Source organism: Sciurus carolinensis, chromosome 17, assembly GCF_902686445.1.
Source record: "Sciurus carolinensis chromosome 17, mSciCar1.2, whole genome shotgun sequence".
In the NCBI taxonomy this organism is placed as follows: Eukaryota; Metazoa; Chordata; class Mammalia; order Rodentia; family Sciuridae; genus Sciurus; species Sciurus carolinensis.
The window spans coordinates 14,868,636-14,888,330 of NC_062229.1; the positions used below are offsets into that span (position 1 = coordinate 14,868,636).

A 19,695-nucleotide genomic window follows, 5' to 3' on the forward strand; every position below is an offset into this window, starting at 1 on the left:
TTGGTTGGGTTGGTTGGTTGTTCTGGTTGGTTGGTTGAGTTGGTGGGTTTGATTGATTTGGTTTGGTTGGTTTGGTGAGGTTGGTTTGGTTAGTTTCAGTTGGGTTGGGTTGGTTGGGTGGGTTTGGTTTGTTGCATTGGTTGGTTTAGTTGGGTTGGGTTAGGTTGTTGGTTGGTTGGTTTGGTGCTGTAGTACCAGGGTGAAGCCAGGTCTGGCACATGCTGGGCAAGTTCTCTGCCACTGAGCCGTGTCCAGGCTGTCCCTTGAGGGGGTCTTGGGCGGGTGCTGCCCGTGGCTCTGCCGTCCTAACTCGGCTGTGGTTCTTTCCCACCGACCTGCCTTCCTCAGAGAGAACCAGGGCGCCGGGGTCCCCCTGTCCGGCCCCAACCTGTCCACCACGCGGCCGATCCAGCAGGACCTGGGCCGCCAGGACCCGCCGCTGGCCGAGGACATCGACAACATGAAGAACAATAAGCTGGCCACCGCCGAGCCGGCCAGTCCCCACGACAGCCTGGGCCACGCCGGCTTGCCCCAGAGCCCCGCCAAGATGGGGAACAGCACGGACCCCGGCCCCGCGCCCGCCTCGGCCACCAACCCCCAGAACGCCGCCAGCCGCCGGACGCCCAACAACCCGGGGCCCCCGTCCGACCCCGGCCCCCCCAAGGCCCCCGAGAACAGCCTTATCGTCACCAACCCCAGCAGCACCCAGAACAACTCAGCCAAGACTGCCAGGAAGCCCGAGCACACGGCCGTGGACATCCCGCCCGCCGGCCCGCCCCTCAGCCACACGGTCGTCCAAGGTGAGGCCGCCGGGACGGGACGGGCCGGGGACAGGACGGGCCGGGGCGGGGCAGGCGGCTCCAGGCTCGCGCTGGTTTAGCCAAAGGAGCCTTCGCTCGTGTCCCAGTGTCGCCGTCGCCCGGGGCTTTGCTTGCTTCTCGACCTGGGTCCCCCAGAGCCCTCCAGTCCCCCGCCCACGCAGCCCCATCGTCTGGCCGCCTTCCCGGTGCCCGGTGGCCACCGCGGACAGTGCAGTCTAGACTCGAGGGCCTGGCGGGTCGCGCCGGGAGGGGAGCACAGGGAAGCCCCGGCGGCTCGGGTGTGGCCCCCACGGGTCCCTTGCGAGGTGCAGAGGCCACGCCCCTCCCACTGCGGCCCCCCGGGTCTGCGGGGCGCTTGCTTGGCCAGCGCCGCCTCCCTTCGGAGGTGGAGCCCGACCCTGTGCCCCGCCCACGGACTGGGAAGCCGGGCGAGGGAGGCGCGGGGGCGCGGTCCGCCCTGGACACAGCCAAGCCAGGCTGCAGAGCCGGTGCGGCGCGTGCGGCCACCCCCCAGTCAGAAGGGGTGCAGCTGGCCCGGGCTCATAGTCCCCACCTATAAAGTAGGTTGTAGCACTCGCCCCGTGTGTCCCCACGCAATGGCATGAAGGTCAAACAGGACAGGCACAGGTCTGAGAAAAGCCCACGAGGGTCCCAGCAGACTCGAGGCCATAGGGTGGTTGAGAGCCGCAGTCTGAGGCCAGTCTGCCGGTGCCAGCCCCGGCTCTGTCCCTCCAAAGCTGTGTGACCTTAGGCAAGTCACTTCACTTTTCTGTGCCCCCGTTTTCTCATCTATCAGTGGGGATCATGAAGTACCAACTGCAGGGGTCGCATGAGGACTGAGTGGCGTCCCACGGTGCCTCGTGTGTGGTAGGAGCTTCCCACACCTCCGGGTGTGGACAGGGGCCCAGAGACTCCTGGGAAACGGTGGAGGGAGCCTGTGTTGGTTCTTGTCCCAACAGTGAACAAAAACGCCAACCCAGACCCACTGCCAAAAAAAGAGGAGGAGAAGAAGGAGGAGGACGACCCCGGGGAGGATGGGCCCAAGCCCATGCCCCCCTACAGCTCCATGTTTATCCTGTCCACGACCAACCCGTGAGTACACCCGCAGCCAGGGCAGGGTGCCGGGCCCCGGGGTGGCGGACACAGGCCAGAGTGCAGAGGGTGCCTTTCCGTTCCACACCACCACCAGCCCTGGGAGGCCTTTGAGTTAAAAAGTGATGTTCCTTTCTTAAGTCACATGATGGACATTGTCGTACTGTATTGATTGCTGGAAAAGACCCCTTCCTGCCACCAGCTAGAGAATCGCCATCGCGAATATCCAGATCTACAGTGTGAGTGAGACGAAACGGTTGCCTTGTGCAGTAGGCAACCTGTACAACCACACATGGCAATTCTGAATTCTGCTCCTGACTGCTGTCCCACTGGGGTTTAGATTCTGGACAGATGGTCTGTCTGTCCCAATCCCTTCTCCCTTGGACATCCCTAAGGAGGATATAGATCATTTAGGGAAGAAATTTGTCACGTGAATGTCACATGGACTCAGGTTGTTCTACAACTGCATTTCTCAGAACCCTGATTTCCCAAATGCTTCTCAACAAAGAAGAACCCCCTCCAATAAGCTGGAGGGAAACAGCCCCTCCGACCTGCTCTTGAGAGGGCTAGTGCGGCGGCCAGGCCACGGCCTGTCACCCTGAGCTCTGCCCAGGACCTGTGCCATGGTGCCCTCAAGGCCCCTGCGAGGCCTGGGATCCAGGATCAGTCACTCGCTTCTTGGGGACCCCACCACGTGCCACTCCTGTCAGTGTCTTTTGGTCTTCATACTCCATGGTCATTTTACAGATGAGGCACAGAGAGGGTCCGTAACGTGCCCCAGGTCACACAGCTGATATCATACAGAAGGAAAGACATCTGCTGGCCCATAGGTGCTCAAAAGCCCTCTCAGCCCCACGGCTGCGGCCCGCGTGGGAACCAAGGCTTCCGAGGGGTTGTCAGGGAGCGGGACCTCTGATGAGCAGGACATGCGCGCGTCCCTCCCACCAAGGTTTCCCTGCCTCTCAGGGTTCCAGGACCCAGAGAGAGCCCTAGGAGGAGGGGCTTGGGAGTCGGATGGCACAGCCCTTGGAGGTTGGGATTCCGCATGGTGCTGTTAGGAAGGGAGGCTGTGCGATCCCGCAGTCTGAGTGGACCTCTGCACTCCCTCCTGTCCCCGCGGTCTGAGTGGACCTCTGCACTCCCTCCTGTCCCCGACAGCCTTCGCCGCCTGTGCCATTACATCCTGAACCTGCGCTACTTCGAGATGTGCATCCTCATGGTCATCGCCATGAGCAGCATCGCCCTGGCTGCCGAGGACCCAGTGCAGCCCAACGCGCCCCGGAACAACGTGAGGCCCGCCGCGCCGGCCCCTTCCTCCTGACCACAGAGCTCAGGGTGGGGCGGGAGGGAGCTGGGGACAGCTTGCGGGGAGGGGGGCACCCCTCCAGGGTGAGGTGGCAGGACGGCGGGGCTCCCTGGACGCTGCGCCTGCTCTGCAGGGAAGCGGTGCGCGGCTGAGCCGGGCTGACCTGCAGGTGCCCTCGGAGGCCGGGTCTGCCGGTGGCGTTTCCTGGGGGACGTGAAGCTCTGGAGGGAGGACAGGGCAGCCAGGCAGAGCCTGGGTGAGGCCAGCGGGAGAGGGGGGCAGCTTGAGCAGAAGCGCACCCTCAGATCCGCGGCGTCCGGGGTCTGCTGAGCCGGTCACTGAGCCCTGCTGTGTGTGCAGACCCGGGGGCCGAGCGGGCGCTGCTCGTGGTTTTTGATCTTTGAGATGCGGGGTGAGCCCAGGGCGCTACCGTGCGCCACATCCCCAGACGCGGTCTCCCCGAGCTGCTGTGCACCTCGAGACTGTGGAGGCTGGTGGGAGCTCGCGGTCCTCCTGCCGTGGGGATTGCAGGGAGCGGCACCGCGCCCGGCCGCCCTCCAAAGCCTTCCCCAGGTGCCCGTCTGAGGGACGGGGGGTCAGGCCCAGGGAGTGGGCGAGGGGGAGCAGGTGACCTGTCCTGGGTCACCCTGGAGACCTGCCCATGGTCAAGAGGGAAACCAAGGCCGCCCGTGGCAGTGGCCCCTCACCCCGGGGCCAGGCGGTGCCTCCCTCCCGCCCTTTGCCCAGAACCACAGGCCCCTCCTCCGGGTGGAGGCTGTGGCTCCTGGTGAAGTAGGTCAGGACCCAGGAGAGGCCTTCGCGGCCTGGGGCCCTGGAGACCAGGGGAGATGGAAGGAAGTAATCGGAACCCGGCTCCCAGGGGCCTGCAGGCAGGCCTGGCGAGGCAGCAGCCCTCTCATCCCTGGCGGGGCAGGCGGGCAGGGCAGCCGCAGCCCAGGGCTGGAGAGAGCCTGCCGGGGACACGGGGACACTGCCAGCCTCCCTGCCCACCCCGCAGTGGCAAGCCCATCCTCCAAGCAGCTGGCCGCCCAGGGAGACCCTGCCTCAAAGTGGGAATTACCAGGCGGGGGTGTAGCCCGGCAGTCGGGCCCTGGTTCCGCCGCCGTACCGCACGAGAGAGGAAGCCCCCCCCCAGGGGAGATGCCCACGGCCCCGCTGGTGACTGGTCCCAGCCCCTGGGCTCAGGGTCCCTGGAGCTGGGCCTCTTGCTGAACCGAACGTGAGGGCAGAGCCCCGCTCCTGCAGGGTCCCACCCCGCTCCTCAGGCATCCGCTCAGCGTGCGTTCCTTGAGTGCCTGCTGTATACCTGGCCCTGCACCAGGAGCTGGAGCAGCCACTGGGGACTGGCTGGAGACTGACCTGGGGGCAGACCAGGAGCCGGCCATAACGCTGACAGACAGCCTGTCAGGAAGCCCTGAGGGTGTGTGGACAGGACTCCAAGGCCAGGAGGTGGCATCCTGGGCAGCCCCTGGGGGCCTCACCAGGAAAACCATGTCCAAGCCAAGCTGTGGAGGAGGAGGGGGACCTGGACAGGATGCAGATGCAGGGAAGGGCATTCAGGCGGAAGGAACAGCCTGTGCAAGGGGCCTGGTGTGGGGTCCAGGAGGCAGAGGAAGCAGGGCACAGTGTCCCTGGGGCGGTGACCAGTGTCATACAGGGCCACTGGGCCAGCAGGAAGACTTGCGTCTGTACCGCAGCCACCCGAGCCGGGAAGGAGCCTGGCGCAGGTGTTCGCGGGCGCCCTCTGATGGCCGTGCTGGGTATTACCAGCTGGCCCAGCCACGCCCTCATGTGGGGCCATGCCCTCATGCGGCTTGGTGGGGAGTCAGGGCTGAGGGACGTTGACCGTCTGTCCAGGCAGAAACTGGTCCCGGGTAAGGCAAAGGTGAGAGTCACCCACCCTGGTGAGGGCATGGCATGGACACAGAGGGGGACAGCCAGCAGCCACGTGGGCCCCAGTGCTTAGGAGACACCACATGGAGACCGGCAGAAGAGGACACAGTGGGGATTAGATTCATCACCAAGAAGTAACCCCTGAACTTGCCCAGGGTCCGCTCAGTCCATATAGAACTCAGGGCAAATGCACAAGGCACCGTCGCCTCGGTGAGGCAACGGGCCTCATGGAGGGATTCCACGGGATTTGCTGCCATCTGCTGGAAAGTTTCATTCACAACCGAGGAAGCTCACTCTCGAGCTGGGGGTCGGAAGGGCCCTGGTACAGTGCACGTGCCGGCCAACCATATAGGACAGATATGCTTCCTCCGGGCGGGAGCTCTGCTCCTTGGGGACTTTGCTTGGGGCCACACAGGCCGATGGACAATTGCAAGATTTACAGGGGTCTCTGCTGGAGCAAGTCACTGATCCCCTGCCCCTTTAACGTCCCCTGCAGGTGCTGCGATATTTTGACTACGTTTTTACGGGCGTCTTCACCTTTGAGATGGTGATCAAGGTGGGTGCAGAGCCAGCCCGGGCTGGACGGGCTTCTGAGCCCCAGGAAGGCCTCGGAGGCAGCTGGCGGGTGTGCCTGAGAGGCAGCGGCAGGGCGGGGCGGCTGAGAGAGTGGGATGTGGAGGCAGAGAGAGGGACCGGGACCGGCCGAGCTGGCCTGGGGGACCGCCGGCAGCGGCAGGCCGGGGCAGGGCTCTGCGCGGAGCAGGACGGCGTGGGCGCTCACGGGTGCCCTCTGGCGGCTGCGAGCAGGACAGATGGGGGCGGAGCGGGACCTGGACGCTGCGGGAAGATGAGGGCGGGACCGGATTGGGGCCTAGGAGGACTTAAGAGGTGGACGCACCACCGCGGGGTTGGAAGGCAGAGCCCCCCGGGGATGGCCGAGGACCCAGTGTGGGGTCTGGGCGGTGCGGGGGCAGCCCCAGGTCTGGGGCAGCAAACCCCAGCTGCCTGTCGCGGGAGGGGAGGGGCCTGGCGAGCGGGAGGGTCCCCGGGCTGCAGGCGTCACCCCGCCGGTCCCCTCCCGCCTCCTCCCGCGAGGTGCAGGTCAGGGGCCTCCAGGTCGCGGCAGAGCCTTAGGCTCCGTCTCCTCTTCCCTCGCAGATGATCGACTTGGGGCTCGTCCTGCATCAGGGCGCCTACTTCCGTGACCTCTGGAACATTCTCGACTTCATAGTGGTCAGTGGGGCCCTGGTGGCCTTTGCCTTCACGTAAGTCCCCACCCGAGGTCCCCGCTGGCCTCTGAGCCCCCATCCCCAGCCCGAGACCACCTGCTGGCTCAGGGGACCAGTTCTCAGGGCACAGCGATGGGACGCTGGGCTCCGGGGGGTGGGAGGCACCGCATGCCACCAGGAGGAGCTGCGACTGGCTTGTGCACGTCACCCGTCACCCGTCACCGGGAGAGAGGAGGGCGGCTCCCCGCCTCCTCCCACGGCAAGGCCAGCTCGGCCTCTTGCCGTGCGCTTCCTCTAGACTAGCCCTGCCAGACATCTCATCTCCCCTTTCCACCAGCACCAGAACTGCTGTCTCTTTGGGGGCCCCTAAAAAGACAGCCAGGGAATGAGTGTGCGTGAGACCCGCCATGCCTGAAGGCCCTGTAGCTGTAGACCTGGTGACTCCCATGTGTCCTCCACTTCTCCTGGCAGTCCTGGGACACTCTGCCCTCTTCAGGTCGGGGACCACCCTGGCACCTCCAAGAGGGCACCATGGGGCATAGTATCCATACCAAAATGGCACCTGAGTTCTGCACTGCCATTTCAAGATGGCACCCTGGAGCCTAAGGTCATGTTCTGGGCAGCCATTCCAAAATGGCACCCAAGTTCCGGATAGCCATTTCAGGATGTAGCCCAAGAACCGCGTGACCCCAGTTCAAATCCTGAGTACCCGTTCTAAGATAATAGGCCTTAGTAGCCATTGTAAGATGATGCTTTAGTCCTGGGCAGCCATTCCAAAATGGCACCCAAGTTCTAGGTGGTCATTTCAACATGGTGCCCAAGGGCTGAGCAGCCATTCCAAGATGGCACCTGAGTTCTCGAACCCAAGTTCTAGGTGGCCATTCTATTAGGTCTAATCAAAATGGCACCTGAGTTCTGGGTCACCATTCCATAGTGGTACCCAGGTTCTAGATGGCCATTTCAAATGGTATCTAAGAACTGAGTGGCCTTTCCAAGATGGCACCCAAATTCTGGGTAACCACTTCAAGATGGCACCCTTGGGCTCAGTTACCATCCCATAATGGCACCTGAGTTCAGGGCAGCCATTCCAAGATGGTCCCCAAGGACTGAGCAGCCACTGCAAGATGGCCCCTGAGTTCTGGGTGGCCATCTCAAGATGGCACCCTAGTTCTGGATGTCCATTCCAAGATGGCACCAAGGGCTGACCTGCCAGTATTCCTCAGGGCCCCGGAGTAAACTTAGCAATACCTTCCCCAGGCTGTCGATGTCCGCAGCAGCCTGGAGACCGCCTGAGCTTCTGACACCACGACAAATGTGAGGCTCTCGGTGACCCTGGCTGTGACCATCACAGTGCATCAGTCCCAGAAGGGCAGGTCTTAAAAGGGTCGGGACCCCCTCTCCCAAGACCCCCTCTGTGCCTCTGCCACCTGGGTCCCTTCCTCGCGGGTGTGGGGGCCCTTCCGTGGCCTCCCTGGCCGGCAGTGAGGGCTGGTGTGTGAGGAGGACCCGGATGTGGCCCATTTCCACCTTGAGGCTCAAGTAGGTCACGCTCAGATCCCTCCCTGGAAACACAATGAGGTCAGTCTGTCGGAAGAACAAGAGCTCTCCAGAGAGCCGGGCGCCTCGGAGCCGGCCGCCTGCGTGGGGTGGAGCTGCAGCCTCCCTGCTCTGGCCTGACCTGCCTTCCGCTCGTTTCCTCCTCCCGGTCTCTGATCTCCCTCTGCCCACACTCCCTACTCTTCTCCTCCTCCTTCCCTCTCTTTGAGACAATTGAGTATTTACCGGACCACCTAAGCGAAGAAAGATTTAAAAACCATAGTGACAAGAATCAGGAAGTTGAGCTGCTCTATCGTTAAAATGTTCTGTAGGAAATCAATTAATTAAATGCACAGCCAATGAGGAGAGAAAGATTACCAGCAATAAGACAAGGAGTTGGCATCCTTAATATATAAAGAAAGTCACGAATCAATAAGAAACCTCATGTTAGATAACAAAGGATCTAAACAGACATTTCATAGAATGCTGATAACTAAATTCAGATAAACGTAAAATAAGACACAACTTGTTTCCTATCAAGCCAGCACCACTTTTACCAAAAAAAAAAGTCTATGAGGATGTGATGAAATCTGGCCCCGCCCTCCTTCCCCACCGGCACCAGCAGCCGCTCGGGGTGTCTGCAGGCCCCCGGCAAGACCCTGAGGGTGAGGCTCCAAGGAGCCAGACTGTTTAGGCTCAGCCTGCCGTGAGGCCGTGTCCACGGACGGGACCGCAGTGTCCGCGCCCGCTCCGCCCTCAGCCCAGGCGTCCCCAGGCCAGCACCCTGTGACCTGAGCAGACAGAGCCCAGGACAGGGAGGACCAGCTCTGGTGGGCCTCGGCCATGGGGCGGGGATGGGGACGGGACCAGGTCTGCCGCAGCCTGGGGGGCCCAGGACGGGGCAGCTCAGGAGCCCTGGTCTCTGAGCCTCAGCTCCTCCGCTGTCCACACCGGGGGCCCTGCCGCTGCCCGCACGTCCCCTTCCCAAGCCGACCCCCACCTGGGCAGGGGTGGCTGCAGAGGTCCAGCAGGCCTGTCTGTGGCCCGAGTGTCCTCCTGCGCTGTGTTGACCATGGCTGCAGCCAGGTCTGCAGAGTCACTGGGAGCCTCGCTTTAAAGCAGGTCCCGTCTGCCAAGGAGAAGCACTAGGGGCCAGGGTCCCACCCAGCCCCACAGCAATGAGGAGGAGGAGGAGGAGGAGGGAGAGGAGGAGGGAGAGGAGGAGGAGAGGAGAGGACAAGGGAGAGGAGAGGAGGAGGAGGAAAGGAAGAGGAGGAGGAGAGGAGGGCTCCTGCCAGGGTCCCCAGGTCACAGCAGACTCTGCCCCTCTGAAGGGCTCTAGCTTCTCTTAAGGGTAGTCATTCTTCACTTATGATGGCGACACCGGGTGAGAAATGCGTCATGAGCTGATTCCGTCACTCTGCGAGCACCATAGAGCAAACTTACGCGAACCAGGACCTCCACCCACCGGGCCCTGTCACTGGGTGGCATAAGCTGACCTTGACCCTGACCCAAGGTCCTTACGTGCAGCTCAGTTGCATGAGGTTGTTCAAAGGCATCCAGAATTGCCTGCAGCTCACAGATCAGGTCACCTGCACCAGGCTTGGTGGCACACACCTGTGATCCCAGCTACCCAGGAGGCTGAGGCAGGAGGACCACAAGTTTGAGGCCAGCATCCACAATTTAGTAAGACCCTGTCTCAAAATTAAAAAGAAAAAAAGAAAAATTTTAAGCTGGAACGTAGGTGAGTGTGAGCACCTGCTTAGGACACCTGAATCCTGAGTCCAGTCCCCAGAACCACAAAGGGGAAAAAATCATAAAGCCAGCTGCACCTTGAAAATTCCTGTTTTACTTTTTTAGAATTGTTCCTATGCAAGGAAAGGTCAGGTTGGGGACATCAGGCTGTCCTTGAGCCTCAGCAGGGTCGTGGATCTCACAGGAACCGGGAGGCATGGGGTTTTGCTGTAAGCACTCTGGCAAGCACCAGAAATTCTCATAGGATTCTGGAACAGGTTACAGTGTGAGCGCGTCACAGGATCGAGTCCCGAGGCCCCACTCCTCATGCCCGGCCCCCTGGCTGCTGCCACTTCCCCCCTTGAGGGCAGAACAGCAGACCTGGCACAGCTGGCTGGGCACCTTGATCAAGCCATTCCTGCATACCCTAGAGCCAAGCTGCCAAAAAGCCAGAGCAGGAGCCCTTGAGCTGCTTTTTTCCCCAGAATAGTTTCTGAGTCATCCCGCTGGCTGCAGTCTCTGACCTCCTGCCCGAGGCGTCTCGCATCCTTTCTTGTCGTCTCGCGTGATGGACACCGAGCAGGGTCTCTGTGGGCCCCAGCGGCTTCTGTCCTCTCTGGTCTGCTCTGTCTGTCCTGTCTGCTCTTAGAGAAGCGCAGGCCGCCCGGGCGCTGGCCAAGCCGCAGTGGGCAGGCTCCCAGGTCTAGTCTCCTGGCTCCTGGTGCCTCCATTTCCCGGTGCTGGGGGTGGTGAGAGCGTGCAGGCTGGACCCCGGGGCTGAGGAGGGCTGCGCGTGGGCAGGTCCAGGATGGGGCTGGGCGGTCGCAGCCACAGAGCTGACCCACCCCCAGCCCCGACCACCGGGCCACCGGACCATCCATGAGCCTGGGGACCCAGCCGGCCTGGGCTCGTGGCCCTGGAGGGTCTGGAGCCCTGGGGAAGTTAGGGCTGCGAGGAGAACCTGCCCCTTGCCCTGTGGCCTCGATGGACCCAGGCAAGGGCGCCTTCCTGAGCTGTGATCGTGCCCCGTCTCTGAGCCGCTGACCCAGTCCCGAGGGGTCAGGCCGCCCCACAGTCTCCGCCCCTCCTGCACTTGCTCGTGGCTCTGTGTGTGTGCGTGTGTGCGCGTGTGTGTCCTCCATCGGCGCCTCCATGGCCATGTGACCTCCACCAACCCATTTCACCAGCCCTCGCCCAGCGTGCCCTGCTCTCTGCCCGTGCCCCCGGCAGCCGGCTGACGTGCCTCCGCAGCTGGCAGATCACCATCCTGCCCTGGCTGCCAAGAGTCCGTCTGGCGCTGCCCCTCCCCCCAGGGCAGGACCACAGGCCGTCCCAGCTGGCAGAGCACCCTGATCAAGCTGCTCCTGCATCTTAGGAGCCACACTTGCCGCAAGTCAAAGGAGGAGCCCTCAGGCTATTTGCCCCACCCCCAGGGCAATTTTTTTTTTGCATTCAGTGAAACAAAAGATCAGAGTTCACCATACTGCACCTGGGTTTGAATCTCAATCTGCCTCTTCCTGGCTCTGTGCCCTCGGGAAAGTCAGTCTCCCTCTCTGGGCTTTAGTTTCTCATCTGGAAAATTGGTGTAATGGTGCCATCTTCCTGCAGACAAGCGCAGTGGTATTCAGAAGACTCGCATGTCAACCTCAAGTCCACAGTTCAGGCAAAAATCACTGCCACTGGATGCCTCCTGCGTCACTGGTGAGGTAGCACCTGCACAGCTGCCCGCAGGTGACTCACGTGCACTGAGCTGAGGGCCACCTGCTTCGGAAAGGGTGGCCAGTGGGAAATCCAGTAGCATCTCCCTCTTAAAGCCGGCCATGGTTTTGGAGTTTTTTGTTCATGCTTGTTGGAGTCTCACTCTGCTGCCCGGGCTGCTCAAGGCGCTGAGGCCACAGGCACGGGCCGTGGCACCTGGTGCCATTCCATTTTTAAGCGGGGAATGCAAACATCCCTGCTGGGTTTCTCCGCGTCCCTCTCCTCTCTTCACTTGGTGGTCCTCCAAGCGGCCAGACTGGGGACACCCCAGAGCCATCCATGTGCAGACGGAGCCCGGCCTCCGGTGCTGCCCGAGGCTGACCCTGAGGCTGGGCCTGACTCCAAGCGAGTCCTGCGGCCGGGTCTCACGGGGACACGTGCAGAGGACCCTCTGCTGAGCAGCTTCCTTGAGAACCTCCCAGTGCCATGGCCGCGTCCAGGCCACTGGCCGTCACGGACGAGGGTGTCAGGCAGAGGCAGGCAGAATTCAAACCCAGGTCCTTCAAGGCGCCCCAGCCTCCCAGCCTTGCAGGCGGGATGGACAGCGGGGTGTCGGGCTCCTCGGACATCTGGCTTTCTGGTGCTGCCGGGTCGGACTGCAGCCTGCCCAGGGTGGGGACGGGGGAAGGGCCTCGGCGGAAGGATGGAGGACGGGTGGGCCAGGCGGCAGGGCGCCCGGGTGTGTGTTCTGTGTTCTCTCCTGAGGCCGCTCACGATCTGTCTCTCCTCCAACGCCGCCTCGCCAGGAGCAGCACACGGTAAAGTCCCCGCGCCTCGCTCTCCGCGCTCTGTCTGTCTCTGTCTCTCGCTCTCTGTGCCCGGTGCAGCCACCTTGGTACCGGGCTCTTCTCCGTGGCCTCCTGTCCTTGCTGCTGTCCTGTCTATCCAGATGACCAGAACGTGCTCCCCCAGGGCAGAGCAGCCCCACGGCCCCCGTGACCTCCGCCCGCCCGCCCGCCCGCCAGCTCCTGCGGAGAACACACGGGCAGGGGCGGCCTCACGGCGGCTCCCGCAGGGCAGGAGCTGGGCAGGCAGCCGTGAGAGCCAGGAAGGCCCCAGACCCCAGAGGACAGGGGCTAGGCCTGCAGGGAGGACCCCCCACCCGGGTCTCTGCACCCACCCGGGTCTCTCCAGATGAGCAGATGCAGGTGCCCAGAGATCAGCCATTGGACACGTCAGAGCCAGGGGTGGGGACCCATGCCTGTGATCCCATCAGCTCAGAAGGCTGGGGCAGGAGGTTGGCAAGTTCAAGGCCAGCCTCAGCAACTTAGCAAGACCCTGTGTCGAAATAAAAAGTGCACAGGGCTGGGGCTGTCACTCGGTGGTTCAGTGCTTCCTGGACTCAGGCTTCAGTACTGGGGGGAAGAAGAAAGTGTTTAGCCCCGTGCAGTGGCCACGCCTGCAATCCCAGTGGCTCTGGAGGCTGAGGCAGAAGGTTGGCAAGTTCCAGCCCAGCCTCAGCAACTTATAGCCAGATGGCTGACCTTGGCCAGAACCGCAGGTGTAAAACTGGTTCCAACACGGGAACCGAAAACCGGCATCATTGCGTGTGTGCTGGGTCCCCTGGCAGGGGGAGCGGTGGGGTTTGTTAAAGCTCCGCAGCAAAGACACGAAGAAACAGCGGTTTCCCTGCACGATCAGATCCTTTAATTCCGTTCCCTGCTCTGCCGGAGTCTCTGGGCGGCCGCCCGAACGTGCTGCGTCCCCCATGGGGATGCAGCCTGAGCCGGCCACAGGACCTGGGTTTAAAAAGATGAACCCCGCAGCCTGCTCAGCCCCCATCGCTGCCTCCCAGGCTGAATCAGATCCTCTGGACCCCTGGAGGCAGGAGAGAGGGGCCTGAAAAGCAAAAGGCGGGGGAAAAAAGTTCCATCTTTGCACCTGGGGGGCGGGGTCAGCTGCGCCTGGGGGCGTGGCCGCAGGGTCTGCAGCGCGGTCTGACCTGGACCCATTGCTGTGGGGCGGGGACCAGAGCCACGCGGGGAAGAGCGGAGCCCAGGTGAAGGTCTGAGGGATTTTCTGTCCAAAGCCAGAAGCAAAGCGCTTCCCAGGTAGCACCGCGGGGCAGAGCAGGGAGGCAGGGGACGGGCAGGGGCGGCCGGCCTGGCCGGGGCGGGGGACATGTCGCACAGGGACAGGTAAGTGGCGACGGGTCTGGAAGTCACATGCTCTGCTGAGTCCAGTACAGGAAGGAGGTGGGAGAGGCAGGGGACAGGCCATGGGTCTGACCCCAGCTGGTGGCCGAGAGGGATGGGATGTTCAGGAACCTGACCCATAGGGACGCGGATGAAGGACAGGCGGCTGCCGACCCTGGGCTTCTACTTGGGCACCGGGGGTCGGGGCGCAGCCAACGCTGTCCTCTTGTGGGGTCTGAACCGCGAGGCGGTGCCAAGGGTGTTCTGCAGTCTGGGCTGCGGGCTGAGCCCAGGCCCAGGCCCTGGACAGATCACCTGTGCGCCTCGGTGACCTGGGGGCTCAGACACCCTGGGAGGAGGGCAGAAACCACAGCCCTCGGAAGGACCAGTGTCCGGGAATGGGGAGGGAAGTCTCAGTCTGAGAGCCGCTTTAAATGCCTCCTGAACCTGTTGGAAGGAGGGGTCAGAGCTGACCAGGACCATCTTTAAACAGAGCAGCGGACCACCAGGCTCCCAGACCCAGGGCCCGGTGGGAGTATCTCCACAAGAACGTGGAGCAGGGACAGGCAGCTCCCCTGGGCCGGGTCCCAGGGCCACTCTGTGCATCTGCTCAGGTCCAGCCAGATGGCAGAGGGCCTCCAACAAACCCTGAAAATAAAACCACAGAAAACCATCTGCTCGCTGGCTCCCAAGCCCAAACTTAGCAGGAAAACTGAAGCCACTCCTCGCCAGGAAGGCCAGGGCCGTGCCAGGCACCACCCAGACTCCTGGGCTTGGGAAGGTGGGATCACCTGGAGCCATGGCCTCCCACCTCCCAGCCTGACACCCAATCCCTCTCTTCCCTTCTCCCCCTAACATCCCTCCACAGTGGCAACAGCAAAGGAAAGGACATCAACACAATTAAATCTCTCCGAGTCCTCCGGGTGCTACGACCTCTTAAAACCATCAAGCGGTTGCCAAAGCTCAAGGTGAGACTGGGGCATGTGGGGAGGGGGCCTGTCAGGCTTGCCATGTAAAGTTGAAAATGTTGCACACTGCTCAAAAAAAAAAAAAAACCTACCCTCAAAGGGGGTGCTGGTACCATCCCCGCCTTTTATGGTTTGTGTATTATTACAAATGTCCTGCAGGTGGCAGTGAAGTGAGTTGACCTAACAAAACCCATGTATTCTGGCAATTTCCCACTCACTGAAATGTGCTGGTCTTCCTGATTCACACAAAGGTGTCGTGTGGCCTGATCCGGGAAGCAGGAACCTGGGTTCCTGGTCCTTCGTGACCTTTACCTTACCCACCTCGTCTAGGCCCCCATAACCCTGTCCCGAAACAGCCAGATCCTGCATCCCCAAAAGCTCAGCATTGCAGCAGCAGACAGAACGCAACCCAGCATTCAGACAATCGTGTCCCACCCCAGGGCCACCAGCATTCTCTCAGTATGTCCCTTCATTTGTTTATTTACTTTGAGAAGAAATACTGGGTGGAATCTCTCCAGTTCCAGAAAACCCTGTTAATAGGAGGTAAAAGTGAACGTCTGTTGGAAGAAAATGAGATGCTGTTATTAAAATGTGGCCAAAGAAGGTCACAGGCCAGTGGCTTTGGGCGTGGGCAGCTGCTGGTCCTCGGTTGAACGAGAGGCAGTGTCCTGGGTAGGTTCCAACACTAGCCACAGGGCAGCCCCACGCCCAGGGCCGGAGAGGAGCCTTGTCACCATGCTGGTCAGCCGGGGCTCTGCAGACCCGACGTCCCCTCTGGGAGGCAGCATCCTGGGGATTTTGGAAACTCATAGATGACGTCATTTTGTGGATGCGTGGCAGCCCCGGGGACACGGCTGCTCTTAAAACCGCTTGATGGTTTTAAGCACAGATCCGTGGGCGCCCAGGCGTCCTGTTCAGTGGACCGTCGCCGTTTTCTGGGTCACAGCCTCCTTTGAGAGCCATGTGCCCTGTCCTGGGAGATGGCGCCCCAGCCTCTGTGATCCCAAGTCCAGGAACTCCAGAGGGTGCTCTGGGGACAGAGCGGTGGTGGGGGCATCTCCAGCCAGGACCCCGTCCCCTGGGGGTGTGAGATACGTCGTGCACACAGAGTCCTCTCAAATCCAGAGCCCCGGGAGGCTCAGGAGGCAGGAGGGAGGAGGCCACAGGCGCAGACACCGGGAGACAGAGCTAAAGGGCAGAGGCCTCTCCAGTCCTAAAGAGCCACGTGCCTGACTGGAGAGGCCCCAGGAAGTGACTGCATTACCCAGGGATTTAGGTGCTCAGAAACCCAAGTCCTGAGCTGGGTGTGGGTGTCGCAGGCCTGTAATCCCAGCGACTCAGGAGGCTGAGACAGGAGGACCACAATTGGAGGCCAGCCTCAGCAACTTAGCGAGCGAGATCCAGTCTCAGAAAAGCTGGGGATGTCGCTCAGTGGTGGAGCGCCCTGGGTTCAAAGTCCAGTACCAGAGAGAGAGAGGGAGGGGGAGGGGAGGGGGCGGGGCGCGCCCAGGGAGGCCGCTGCGTTGGGGCAGCCGCCCTTCCCGGGGAGGCCGGGGTCTGACGGTCGCCGCCCGCAGGCGGTGTTCGACTGCGTGGTGAACTCGCTCAAGAACGTCTTCAACATCCTCATCGTCTACATGCTCTTCATGTTCATCTTCGCCGTGGTGGCCGTGCAGCTCTTCAAGGGCAAGTTCTTCCACTGCACCGACGAGTCCAAGGAGTTCGAGAAGGACTGCCGGTGGGTGTCGCGGCTCCGGAGCGGGAGGAGGGTCGGGCTGGGAGCCCTTGGCTGCGGGAGGGGTGCGCCCTGGGCAGCGGGGCCTGTTGGCACGCGGGCCTCCTCTGTGGGGGCTGGACGGGCAGGCGCGCCCACGCAGACCACGTGGAGACGGAAAGCGCTGGGTCTGGGCAGCCCGAAGCCTGTCCTGGTGCGCGGGACCCTTGGCGCCACCCGGGGAGAGTGGTGCCTAGAAAGGGACCCGTCCATCAGCACAGGGCGCGAGGCCGGCGAGTGAGGCCAGCGCAGACACTTTCTGTCGAGGGCCACGTGGTGAAGGTCCCAGGCCGCAGCCGTCACCGGGTCAGGGATGCGCAGAGCTGTGCTCCCCAGGCCTTCATTTCTGGAAACGGAGCTTGTCCTTTAAGAGATGGGGTCTCCCGATGTTGCCCCTGCTGGTCCCAAATTCAGGGGCTCAGGCGGTCCTCCTGCCTCAGCCTCCCCAGGTAGCTGAGGCTGCCGGGCGTGATGTCCTGCGATCTCCCCTCGCCTTGAAAACCTCGGCTGCTGTTGGCGGGCTCAGCGTGAACCCGGGGGGCTTTACCCCGCAGCCCCAGCCCTACCCGTGTTTTATTTGGAGACAGGGCCTTGCTCAGTGGCTTACTGGCTTGCTCAGTTGCTGAGGGACCTTGAAAATGTGCCATCCTCGGCCTCAGCCGCCCCGGCAAGCTTCTCTAGAATTTGTTTACAATCATTTAAAAACGTGAGAGTCGTGCTTGGCTCGGGGCCTGGCGCAAATGGCGGGGGGCCCAGATGTGGACTGTGAGCCGCCACCGACCCCGAGTCAAAGCGTGGGTGAGGGACCGCGGGCTCAGCCCCGCCCCGTCAGCCTCCCAAAGGAGTCTCAGCTCAGCCCAGGAAAGAGCCCCGGTACCCGGGGCGCTGGGTTCCAGGACCCCGCAGACGCCAGCACCCGCGATGCTGAGTCCTTGACATAGAACGCGTCCTGCGTGCCCGGGACACACGCACGTCTCCGGCGCCACCTCTCTGAGGCCAGCTGCTGTGCCGCGTCGCTCAGGGAATTGACCAGAGAAAACCTGCTCCTGCTCGGCGCAGGGTGCTGCTTTTCTAGAATCCTCTCAGTCCCTGGTCTGTCGAATCGCAGGTGCTGAACGGGGGATGTGGGGGCCGGCTGCGTCTCTGCCGCTGCCGGTGTGAACTGTTACTGAGCCGCAAGGGCAACTCCTGTTGTGTTGGTGGCTGTCACTTGAAATGAGAAGGATCCTGGCCGGGTGCTGGGGCACAGCCCTGTGACCCCAGCCACTCAGGAGGCTGAGGCAGGAGGATGGAGAGGTCAAGGCCAGCCTCAGCACCTCAGTGAGACCCTGTCTCTAAATAAAACATAGAAAGGAGGGGGAGGTGGCCCAGTGTGGCACAGCCCCCAGGGTCCCCCTAGCTCAGAAACACAAAGCCAAGAGGCAGTGGGCCCTGAGCTGGCCGTCCCGCCTGGAGCAGGGCGCTGGGGTCCCCCGGGCAGCCCCCCAGGGAGCACAGGGAGAAACAGCGGGGGGGGGGGGGGCTGCTTCCTGGGCTGCTGGGTTGCTGGTCCCCCCTCCTGCCGCCGTCCCTGGGGGCCGAAGCCGGGCCACCGGCCACTCACCGCCCCTCCCCGCAGTGGCAAGTACCTCCTGTACGAGAAGAACGAGGTGAAGGCCCGGGACCGGGAGTGGAAGAAGTACGAGTTCCACTACGACAACGTGCTCTGGGCCCTGCTCACCCTCTTCACCGTGTCCACGGGGGAAGGCTGGCCACAGTAGGTGACCCCGGGGCTCGGAGGGCAGGGCAGAGGGGACCCGTGCAGATGACCAGGAAGCCTCCCGCCCTGGACCCGCCTCCCCGGTTGTGCGGTTTCCGGCCTGCCCGAGGCCCCAGGGCCGTGTCCCCACCCGTCCTGCAAGGGGCATGGGTCTCCAGGTCAGGTTTCCCAAACCCACAGGGCCACAGGGACATTCTCACCATGCGGGGCCAGGACAGGAGGGACAGGGAAAGGCTGGGCCCTGCGCGTCCAGGGTAGACCTGTCTCTACTTCAAGTTTTGATATTTGGCTAGACAGTGGTGCCCACCTGTGACCCCCAGCAGCCAGGGAGGCTGAGGCAGGAGGATCACAAGTTCAAAGCCAGCCTCCACAACTTAGCAGGCCCTGTCTCAAAATAAATTTAAAAATAAAGAGGACTGGGGGTGTGGCTCAGTGGTTAAGCGTCCCTGGGTTCAGTCCCTGGTACCAAAAATTTTTTTAGATATTTGGTTCATGGTGGACTTTGTGGAAGTCACTCTGATTTTTTTTAAATGCCACAATTTTTTATCTTGATCACTTGAGTTTTGGGAGCCCCTGTAATTTTGTCCAAAGCAAATGCCTCTCGCCTCACCCTGGTCTGGGTCCTCCTTCCAGAGGACGTGGAAATGCCGGGTTGAAGATGGCAGAGTCTAGTGCGTGCTAGACTTCCCCCCGCCAGCAGGCACCTCCCCAGTGTGGCCGAGGCTGGCCCACAAACCAGCCTGGAGTGAGTTCTTAGACACACCCCTGCAACAGCCTTCCACCTGTCAGAGAATCAGTACAGCGTGCTTAATGATTTTGTTTGAACAAGGCGCCTCCTAGTGACCTTCCAAACAATGTCATCATGAATGCACAAGCCTACCACATCTGCCGTTTGAAGGTGCGGCTTCAACAGAATTCTTGAGCAGTGCGCACCTTTTGCGGCCATACAGAGCTGCTGTACGTGTCCTCACTCTCACGCACATCCTCACACCTCTCAGCGCCCGCCAGCGCTGTGCTTAAAAACCACCATGCTGACAACTCCCGCCTTGGGACCCCCTACCGCTCCCACTGCTCACCATCAACTTGGTTTCAGACCCCAACCCGGCCACTCCTAAGTGAGCGCTCTCAACAAGTCCCTTTCATTTGCTGAGCCCTAGTGCCCCGTGCGCAGAAGGGAGCCAGCAGTGGCTTCTCCTGGAGGGTCCTGGGAAAGCAGTGAGATGCCGACCGTTACCCCTGACACACGACAGACCCTGGGTCCTTCCGCTGCAGGGTAGGGGCGCGGGCTCGGGGGCGTGGCCGCTCCCTCCGCGTCCTCCTCAAGCGCCGCCCCCGCCGCCCGCAGGGTCCTCAAGCACTCGGTGGACGCCACCTTTGAGAACCAGGGCCCCAGCCCCGGGTACCGCATGGAGATGTCCATCTTCTACGTGGTCTACTTCGTGGTCTTCCCCTTCTTCTTCGTCAACATCTTTGTGGCCTTGATCATCATCACCTTCCAGGAGCAGGGGGACAAGATGATGGAGGAGTACAGTCTGGAGAAGAACGAGGTGCCCTGCGCGCCCGCCCCGACCGTGGGGCAGAAGGGCGCCACCCGGGGCAGCGGGCGGGCGGGGCGGCCCTCCCTCCCGGGGTTTCCAGGGGAAATGCTGGACCCTACGGGTCAGTTCAG

General features: G+C 62.1%; 1 protein-coding gene across 1 annotated transcript in view; it reads left to right on the forward strand.

The window, feature by feature from the left end:
- Positions 1–19,695, forward strand: part of Cacna1a (calcium voltage-gated channel subunit alpha1 A) — a 248,011-nt gene that overhangs the window by 193,784 nt on the left and 34,532 nt on the right. The window contains 9 exon segments of the mRNA XM_047531985.1: positions 349–800; positions 1,781–1,913; positions 3,072–3,201; positions 5,630–5,689; positions 6,292–6,398; positions 14,394–14,493; positions 16,071–16,231; positions 17,886–18,023; positions 19,372–19,573. Coding sequence (XP_047387941.1) covers positions 349–800; positions 1,781–1,913; positions 3,072–3,201; positions 5,630–5,689; positions 6,292–6,398; positions 14,394–14,493; positions 16,071–16,231; positions 17,886–18,023; positions 19,372–19,573 — 1,483 coding nt within the window.